General features: G+C 38.5%; 1 protein-coding gene across 1 annotated transcript; it reads right to left on the bottom strand.

The window, feature by feature from the left end:
• Nucleotides 1-1,859: 1,859 nt before the first annotated feature.
• LOC120715669 (major histocompatibility complex class I-related gene protein-like) lies at nt 1,860-10,707 on the bottom strand. The gene is made up of 7 exons (XM_040002757.1): nt 10,551-10,707; nt 7,206-7,475; nt 5,231-5,509; nt 4,184-4,504; nt 2,625-2,705; nt 2,525-2,542; nt 1,860-2,391 (listed from the first exon to the last, which is right to left on the bottom strand). Exons 1-7 carry the CDS (start codon nt 10,633-10,635, stop codon nt 2,351-2,353), a joined length of 1,095 nt encoding a protein of 364 aa, XP_039858691.1. The 5' UTR covers nt 10,636-10,707; the 3' UTR covers nt 1,860-2,350.
• Between the last annotated feature and the right edge of the window lie 87 nt (nt 10,708-10,794).

Raw genomic sequence — 10,794 nt, 5'->3', positions numbered from 1 at the left:
GTAGTGCCTCTTCACCTCACTGTGCAATACCTTTGTGCAATACTCTTGTAAATAGTCAACGGTGCAATAGACCTCAATACTTGAAATGTGCAATTCACTTGTATTTTTATTTTTATTCCTATTTATTCTATTTATCCCCTTCGTATATTTTATTTATATTTGTCTCTGTATTTATGTGTGTGTGTGTGTGTGTATATATATATATATATATAACATTCTGTAACTGTAACTTCTGTCGGTGCTGTGCTTTTGGAAACCGAATTTCCCAGAGGAACCCACCCGAGGGATTAATAAAGTTTTATCTTATCTTATCTTATCTTAACATACATCATGAAAAAGGAAAGCTGTAATTGATTCAGTTTAGTACTTTTCTCTGTATGCTCTGTGATTCTAAAGGCCTTAAAATTCTGTGATATATACTGTAAATGATTTTCACGGAGGTCTTAAAGTACTTAAATCACTGCTGATAGTCTGGTTGTTTATATTTTCACATGTTTTTGTGTCTGTAGGGCTGTTTGATGGCGATTTGGACTCCTCTGGGAGATGAGGACACACCCACATCTGTTCCATACTGCAGCCATTGATGGTGTTACAGCTCTGAGTCAGCTTTGGGGCATCAGACGCACACACTGGAAAACCAGCACCTGGACTTCATGCAGGAGAGACGGCCTCAGTGATGATGGACTGTGCATCCTCTACTTTACCTCCTAATCTCTTTCTCCTTTAACACACAATTAAAATCAATCCAAAAGAGTGTAAACTTACTGAGGACGTCTCCAAGTTGTACACATTTGTACTTTTACTTGTTTTGTGAGTTATATTTAAGAAGAGTAAAGTTATTCACATAAAGTTTTTATTCTTCTGTATTTATTTATATTCATCATATAAAAAACCTTTGATCATCATTTATGTCCAGTTGAGAATGAATCTGTGCACTCATATATTAAATGAACTGAAATCAGTAGTGTGATCTCCAGTCTTGATATAAGGAATGAGAGAACTGACAGCTGTTATTTTAACCAGCCTGTCTCAGTTGTTTTAACTCTAAGTACCATAGAGTAATGTGGTAATACCTGGACTGACAAGTTTACTGTCAGCATTTTAATCGCTAGTTTAAAAGCTGTAGGTTGCAGCCATTGCTGTAACACTGTATAAATGTAACAGGCCTCAGTGCTGGTACTAACAGTCTGAGCTGCTTCCAGCTTTATTTGTGAAGAGCACAGCAGCTTACAAAACACGTAGCTAGCTCATACAGCTGCGACGTAAAATTTTCATAAGCTAAGATGACCTTAAAATAACGGGGCTATGTGCGGTGATGGTAGCGTTAGCCACGTTAGCACGTTGCCTTCAACAGTTGGTCAGACTGCGAAAACAGGCACTCAGTCAGAGGTTGAGCTCTCCGTTTCGCTGCAGGGTCCCTTCATTTTTCACATATCCGTGTCGAGCCGAGTGTAAATCCCGAGGCTGAACGGCCTTTGTACAAGCACACACGCTTCTTAGCAGGGCGAAGCTATGAGCTAGAAAAATCCAGGCAGACAGCCTGTGTCTATCCAACCAATCAGAGAGCTCCTTACATCCCACGGTGTGGCTAAATTGAATAGCCGCAAGGAAGTTGTTAATCGAAGAGCTAATCCAGCAGCTAATCCAGCAGCTAATCCCGGAGCGAACAGGAAAGGGAAATGGATTTTGAAATGCAGTTTATTAAATTGGAATTCGAAAATGTTTTTTGAAATGCAATTGGAAAAAGGATTTTGAAATGCAGTTTATTAAAGTGCAAATGGAAAAAGGATTTTGAAATGCAGTTTATTAAATTTTAATTCAAAAATGTTTTTTGAAATGCAATTGGAAAAAGGAGTTTGAAATGCAGTTTATTAAATTGGAATTCAAAAATGAATTTACAAATGCAGAATTTATTCTACAATTCATTATTTAAGCACAGAAATCTTTATTTCGATGCGCGTGGCTCTTGTGGTCCTCCATGTGTTGGTGGTACTAACATTACCACCAACATAACTAAGAACAGGAGGTGACAAGGAGAATCATCCAATACCAAAAGATAACCACAAATACAAAACTAAAGGACAGACTTAACAATATACGAATGCACATAGTAATAATATTGTAATAATAATAATTATATGTTGTAATAATGAACAACACAGAAGAAACAACATTGGTTAACTAAGTTTAAAAAGTCAAAAGGAATAAAAATCAAATAGAAAACAAGGGGAAAAAAACTGTCAAAATCCCGGGTCCGAGTTCAAAGTCTGTGACATCTTTGCTTTTAATGTGTTTAACTGCAGGTGTGTATAGCTTTCCATGTGGCGCTGTGTGGGCTGGGTTTCAAATCTCAGTTCAATGCCTCAGAAAATTCCTTCATGTTAACAGGAGCTGTAAGATCGAAAACACATAGTTATTCCACTGGTCCTATTTTGGATTTATATATCATAAGACTATTGTACAATATCAATACAACCTTTCTAAAACCACAGACCAAAGTAAAATGGTAAAACAGTTTACTTACGAGGTGCAATTTCTTTTTCTGAAATGAAATAAAAAGAAAACATAATTTCAGATTGTTTAGTTTAATTAAAGCATCAGCTCAGTCTATTTGAAGCTCTCACCTTTTTTCCTTTTGTAAACAACAAATCCAACAGCAGCAATAGCGATGAGAACAGGAACAACAACAATGATGGAGATTAATTCTGCTCAGAAAAACAACAAGATGAAATACACACATGAACTCATTACTATGATATTCATTCATCATGAAATCTTTAAATCACATATTGATAACGGGGGGGAGTATTATCTCTCTATGAGGCTGTACTGATGTGAAATCATTATGATGATTATGGGTCTGATTTGTAGGGGGGGGAATGGAAATTTTTTGCCCCAACAGAAAAGCAATTTAGGAACCAGAGTGGTCCTGAAATATTGTAGGATATTATTTATCACTGCTGTCAATTTGTTGTGTGTTTGCCCGCAGGGCAGTGGGATGCATCTAGTGTTTGCTTCTCTGGCTGGCTAGGCCAAAAAGCAAAAAAGAAGGCCATGTGGGGAAGTCCCCCCTGCCAGCCTCTCCTCTGTTAAGACTCCTACTTTTCCTCTTCATGGTACACCACAGAAATTGGGCATCTTGCGGCATGGAAGAGGTGGAGGGGATCTCTGAGCAGGTTGGATCCCCAGAGGTGAAGTGTGCATGGCACATCAGTGTGTGGGCATGCCTTGGCACCCACCAATCCAACCCCCAGCTATTGGGTTAAAATTCACACCAAGACTATGCAGAAGAACACATTATATATGCCAATGAATAGAAGGTTATAGGGGTGGAAGAGACTGCAGCTATTTATCAAGTCATCTAAGACAACCCCAAATTAAACCTGCATCCTGAGCAGCCGTGGCTTGTGGCACTAGTTGCATCAGTGTAGCAATGACTGCTGATAGAGAAGAGATTGGGAGTCGCTCTGTACAAATCTCAGCCACTTTAAAATACTTAGCATGAAGGTAGAAAATATGAATGTAACACTTTAGAATTTAACAGGATGAATGTCAGCTAAAGAAGTTCATTGTAGGAGGCATTTATGTAAGATTTGTATGCATGCCTTTTTCTCACCCCAAAACACCACCTAAATTCATTTAGTAACAGCGCTGCAATTGTGAGGCTAAACATAATAAAGATTAGACACATTGTGAAGAATTTTAAAATTCCAGGATCAGTGTCAGGGTTGCATAGTCTAAACCAGGGGTGTCAAACTCAAATACACAGTGGGCCAAAATTCAAAACTGGAACAAAGTCGCAGGCTAACATTAATAATTATTGAAAAAAAAAAAATCTTCCTCCAGATATAAGAATGAATCTTTTCTTATGGACTCAAACAGGTTTTGCTGAAAAACTGAATATGGAACAAGCAAAGCTTAATACTAAACGATACATATATTAGCTGTATAATACCAGTAGGCCAGCTCTAATAGTAATTTGGTATGGCTTCACGGGCCAGAGTTTGACACCTATGGTCTAAACAGTGAATGTGAAATTTAAATAGGATTAACCTTATGGGCAATGAAAAAAAGGCTCCTTGGGAACTGTGAGTTTAAACACAAAAAGTGGACAAAACATTCAAACACCACATATAGTAACAGCAAACAAACAAAAGAAATAAGAATTAAGTGTTTTTCTCACCCATCCTGTTGTTTTCACTCCAGTTTGTTCTGATCACTGTTTTATGTAATTTGGTTACAATGTTGTCCTCAACACCAGAGAGATGAAACACACAGTCGTATCTTTTCCAGTCTTCTGGTCTTACTGATGAAACATTCAGATTAACAGTTATCTGGAAGGTCTCATCATTGTTGGGGAGGATTTCTCTGTGGTCCACACCTTCATGAATCTCCTCTCCATCTTTCCTCCAGAACATCATGACTCTGTCAGGATAGAAACCTGTAGCGTGGCAGCTGACTGGAGAGGAGGGAGTCTTCTGGAGGAGAGACACTGAAGGAAGAACTGAAGGTGGGAAAGAGTTTAGAGTTGCCTCCAAAATACTGTTCATACACTATACCTTCACAGAGTGATTAGGATTAATTGTGACCTGGCCCAAAATTCCCTCATATCCCTCACACATTTTGGACAACAAATCTATTATAAATCTATACATAGCCTAACATTAATACATGGAGGATCAAGCCTTAGTGCAAATTAATTTCAGCTGGTTTAGTCCCAACTGATCGCCTTTAAAAAGGTGTCTCATCACCAAGGTGTCACATAAGAAACATCTCACAATGGGTAAAATCAGCCTCTCAAGATCTTCGTAATCTTATCGTTGCAAAACATACTGGTGGCTTCGGTTACAGAAGAATTTCCAAACTACTGAAGGTTCGAGTGAGCAATGATGGGGCAATAATCTGGACATGGAAAGAATATAATTTGACCAGGTGCTCTATGTAAGATTTCAGACAGAGGAGTGAAAAGAATGATCAGAAGAGTTTTAAAAGAAGGTCCACATTTGGAGAACTACAGAAAGACCTGGAGTCAGCAGTAATGAACAGCAAATTTCAGGCTAAAAAAAAAAAGAATAAAACATTTATGGCACATTTACTGCAGTAAGAGTTAAATACAAAATCGACCTAAACATTGTACCAGTTTTGTTTCATATTATCAGAACAACAATAAAATATAAAATAGATACTACTGTATCTGTGAAACTGCATCAGGTCATGTGATTCCTGTTACCTGTTCTCTGCAGGAAGCTGCTCCCATAGCTCCAATACCTCTTCAGCCACTCTCGACAAACCTTAGTGAGGAGGCTTTCAATGTCTTTGAGTACAATTGTGTCAGTATCCCATTCCTTTTTGATAATGGCAGCTTCTGGTTTCAGTGGGATCCATGTCAGTGTCTTAAGATCCAGTTCAAGAAAGCCTTCTCCATTATACCCATACTGTACCATACCAACCACTTCATCAGTGTTTTCATTCCATTCACATCCACCTGTTCTCTGTAATATGTGAACACCTGGAAAGATAAAGAAAAAAACAACAACAACAAAAAACAGGGTAAGCAAGAAACTATGACAATATTCTACATTGTATGGGCAACTTCTATTATCTGAAATTAGCACTTTACACATGATTCAAGTCAGATCATCTGCTGACTTTTTATTATTAAAGTTTGTATGATAAATCAAGATTACAAAAAAGATGAGGGGGGAAACTGATTCATCCCAGGAATCATGTGACAGACATCTAGGCTATAAACCATGTTAGTATTCAAGTTTCTTATTAATTAGGAGTATGGGATTGAGAATTGTCCTTTGTTTGGCCTTTATTGGGAGCTTGTTTTTGTTTTGTTTTATTGGGGACAACTCACCTCAAAAGCAAAAGAACCTCTGCTCACTACGTGGAATTATCCTGTCCAGTAAGCGCTTTCTTGGGAATAGGAAGAGTGGGGAGTTGCAAGTTACCCCTAGGCTGGGGGCATAAGTCTAACAATTTTTTTAAAAATATACATCTACATTATGCCAATCAGACAGAGCATTATGGCCACATGTTGAATATTGTGTTGGACCCTCCGTTTGCTGCCAAAACAGCAGCTGAACCATCGAGGTATGGACGCCACTAGAGCCCCGATGGTTTGCTGTGGTATCTGGACCCAGATTTCATAACAGATGCTTTAAGTCCTGTAAGCTGTGAGGAGGGGGCTGAATGAATCAGACTTGTTTGTCCAGCATATCTCACAGTGCTAGGATGGATTGAAATATGAGGAATTTGAAGGACAAGTCAACATCTAAAAATCGTTGCTGTGCTCCTCATTTCTGATCCATTTTTTCTTTGTGTTAGGGTCCATTATCATGTTGCAAGAGGCCACAGCAATTAGGGAATACTTTTTCCATGAAACGGTTTGCAACAATGCAAACAGGTGGTACATGTCAAAATATCATCCACAAGGACAGCAGGATCCAAGATTTCCCAGCTCGAAATTTGCTTAATAATAATGGATTGGATTTATATAGCGCTTTTCAAGGCACCCAAGGCTTTACAATGCCACTATTCATTCACACACTGGTGGAGGCAAGCTACGGTTGTAGTCACAGCTGCCCTGGGGCAGACTGACAGAAGCGAGGCTGCCATATCGCGCCATCGGCCCCTCTGGCCAACACCAGTAGGCAGTAGGGTAAAGTGTCTTGCCCAAGGACACAACGGCCAGGACAGAGAGCCCGGGGATCGAACCGGCGACCTTCCAGTTACAGATGCGCTTCCCAAGCCCCTGAGCCACGGTCGCTCCATAATGCTTAAAGCATCACACTACTACTGTCGGCTGCGTCCTGGTGCCAGGTGTTCCTTTTCTGTGTGGAGTTTGCAGATTCTTCCTGTGCTTACATGCTTATGCCAAATTGACATAAGCATGAAGCATGCAAGCGCAAGAAGTGTTTCTCCAGACTTCTTGCCACAGTCCAGAAAGCATATGAGAGTTAACTGGTGATTAACTGGTGACTCTAAAATGGCTGTTGGTGTGAATAGTTGTCTGTCTCTCTATTGGCCGTATGACACCCTTGTGGACTATTCAGGTTGTACTCTGCCTCTTACCCTAAAACGGGGTTAGAGCTGGGATTAGCTCCTGACCATGAACTGGATAGGTGGAAGAAAATGGATTAAAATTACGATTTTACATTAATCAGTTTTACTTAAGTATATTCCTTGATTTACTGTACCTTCTATTTGATGTAACAGCTGCTTTACAGTAGAAATCAAGAATCTGAAGATCTTTGGCTGATCTTCAAAACACTGTTGGGTGTACAATGCCAAGTGCTGAGTGTCATTGCTGAATATTTTTTTCATCCAGTCCTGTCTTGGTTCTAATATCTTGTTCCTGCTGTCACAGTAAACAGCCTCAGTGCCATCAAACAATACAACACCTGCAAACTCTGAGATGTTTGGGTCTCCAGAGGATCCAGTGACAGAGTGCATCAACGAGTGTTTCACTGTGGAACAATATTTACAAAATAAGTAAATAAGTACATGAAATATACAAACATCATCAGAATTATGATTAATTCACTATAATATGTTTTATACAGTCTCCCAAAGAGAACGTTAATCTCAGGTTGGTAAACTCATGTGGCCAAACAATGGACTTTTATGGCAGTTTGTGAAATAGTCACAAGCTTTTGTCTATCAACTCGTGTCCCTTAATACAAATCAAATATTTACCACTTAAAAACAACACACACACACACGTACACATACACAACTGTTTGTATCAGGTTGTTGGAGGCTGGTGGTATAGTCGAAATGCATTGGTCAATTAATAAAGTTGTTTTTTCATTACGTTTAAGTGTTGCTGGAGTCTCCGCATCTTTAGATCCTTGTCTTCTCCATGCACCTTGGAAGTAGGTAAAGTTGTGCCAGAAATATTTGATGCTGTCGGCTGGCAGCATAGCCAGGACACTCACACCAGATACCCGGTTAAAGTCATAAACCTCATAAACCTCCACACATCGTATCCTGTTAAAATATGTTACTACTTAAAAATCATTCATTTAGGCATTAAAAACTTAATTAATGTTAAATATTAAAAACGACTGGGTGTGGGGGTGGGGGGATTTAGAAAAAGATTGTGTTTTCAGTAAAAATAAAGTTTAAAAGGTCTGGAGCCATTTAAACTGACCACAGAGCAAGGCAAAATGGGCCCACTGGATGTGAGCGTGTGGATAATTTTTCCAAAATATTCAAAAAAGAAGCATTTTTAGGCACATAAATAGAGTTAATTCATTTCTGCTGTTAAATACCTAAGAAATTTCAGCTCACATAGTGTCAAAATGTGCCAAATCAGTAAAAGTGCTGTAATTTTTCACTGTTTCACTTCAGAAGCATGAATCTTTGCACAGATAATGTTTGTATGTTGATTAATGGTTTTCTGTGAACCAAAGCATATTTTGAAAGTGGTTATATACAATAAAATCCTTGGGCAGCGTTGACAACTACTCAGTAAGAAAAATCGATATTGGCTAATGACGCCATCGTCTAATTTGCATAATTTGTCGTGCTTATTTAATTGTAACCGACGCTGTAGGAGAGAAAAATAACGTGGAAGAGACATAAAGTGAGTAAAAAAACCACCCAAAATGCATTTGGAATATATTTAGAACTACAAATTAAATTGTTAATTTTTTAAATGTCACAATTCCAACCCTCCTCCTTTATCCGGGCTTGGGACCGGTCAAAAAGTGATCTTTTGCCAAAAACTGATTTCCGGTATTTGCCAAAAACTGATTGCTCGTATTTAAACTGATATAAATAACTTGTTGGTCTATAATATGTGAAACATATGTCAAATGTATCCCTCATGAATGATATAAAGTCATCTTGAGCATTAAACAACATTCCCGTAACAAGGTAGAAGCCGCAATCAGTTTTTGGCAGTGACTTTTATGTATCCTTTATTTATACAGTAAAAAAAAAAATCTTGTTGACTTTAAAAATGTCTTTTTAAGAGTAATCTGGCCAAGAGGACAGCAGAAATTGCAACAAATGCAACAATTGTTCTGTAAATAGTTCTGTAAACATATTTTAAGTGGACAAAAGGGAGCGGATTGGTTATAATGTAAGTACAATAACACAGTTTTAAAGATACTCGAGAAACAGTTATTTTTAAATTTTATATATAACCCCTTTGTAATACCTGTTCACCAAAGTCTATTTAGCAACATATGTAAACATACTACACATAAAAAACACACGGAATCATTGGAAATCAGTTTTTGGCAGGCGATCACTTTTTGACCCGAAATACGCACTCTGGCGGAGTTACTTTGGCTACGTTCACACCGCAGGTCTTAATGCTCAATTCCGATTTTTTGATCAAATCCGATTTTTTTTGTCTGCGTGTTCACACTACAAATAAAATGCGACAGCAAACGTGCTCTAGTGTGAACGCTCAAAGCGGCCCGCATGCGCAAAAGAAGACTTCACACACACGCTCTGCTTAAACCCAGAGCAAACAGTATTGTTTGACAGATGGCCGTTAATATAAAGAGTTCGGACTTTATGTTTCCCAATTTTTGCTTTAAGTTATTTTGTTATTTACATAATAATGTAAATAACCTAATAATGATCCTTATGGCTGTTTTAGAGGAGCGGTGCTTCAAAGGATAGTTGCAGATTTCTGTCAGAATCTGCAGATTATACAGTATAAATAAAATGTTCACGTTTCTCCAACGTTGTCTTCCCAACAGTTTCACTGACATCTACACGGGATGGCCAGGAAGCGTTCGCGATGTCTTCTCGGGCGCTTCCCCGGCGCTGATAATTGGCGTCTGTCTTGTGTCGGTGACGTAAAAGACAGGTTTAATGCGACCTGACCGTTCAAACAGCAGTCGCTTTCTAAAACATCAGATATGTATTGGATTCAGTTCCACATACGAAAGTGACCCAGATCGGATTTGAAAATATCGGATTTGCGCCGTTCACACTGTCATACCATGATCGGATATGGGTGGCATAGGGTCAAAAAAATCGGATTTGATGCGCTTTCTCCTGCAGTGTGAACGTAGCCTTAGTGTGTGTATGTGTGTGTGTCTTTTTAAGTACTTTTAAACCTTGTGATCCACAAAAAAGTAAGAGTAAAAGACGAACATTTTTAACCATAACGTTATTAACAAACTACATTAACAATCAAAATGGACAAAAAAGAGACAATAGAAAAAACAGTGGCAACGAAAACAAAAAATGAACCGCCTCACCCCACTGCAGCTCCCGCTTGAGAGTAAGAGCGATACGTGATTTCACGTCAAAAAGTCTTCATAAGTCAACAATAACACCAGAAAAGATCGCCAGATTTGTCACTAGTCGCTTTTTAGAAAAAAAAAGTCGCTAAGTTGACAGCACTGCCCTTGGGGCTTAACAGGTTAAGAAAAGTAGCTGTGCCAATAAAATTCCCTTCTAAAGCCACAAAGAATAACTGCATTGTCTGTATCCCGTTTATATCCTCTTTATTCTAGTTAATGGATACGTTAAAAAAAAAAGTGGCTGCTGATAGAGTTGAAAATTTTTCTTACCTGCAAATAAACCATGGTAGAAGAGAGGCAACAAAAGTAATATCATCTTCTCTTTATGATTAAAGCTGTCGGACCAAGAAACCATGAAAATCTGGAGGCCTTGAAAATCTGAAAGAGTACAACTATCACATTCATCTCCCACCCACGTTTGCTGCGTTTAAGTTCTGCCTTCAAAGTAAGGGATTACTGTTTTGATAATGCCATGATTTGTCACTGTAGAAACAATCTTTGAAATGTTCACATG

The sequence above is a fragment of the Simochromis diagramma genome, unplaced genomic scaffold (genome assembly GCF_900408965.1).
Source record: "Simochromis diagramma unplaced genomic scaffold, fSimDia1.1 OVJJ01000451.1, whole genome shotgun sequence".
Lineage (NCBI taxonomy): Eukaryota > Metazoa > Chordata > Actinopteri > Cichliformes > Cichlidae > Simochromis > Simochromis diagramma.
Note: the sequence above shows the minus strand (reverse complement) of the source record. Positions and strands in the feature narration are given on the sequence as shown.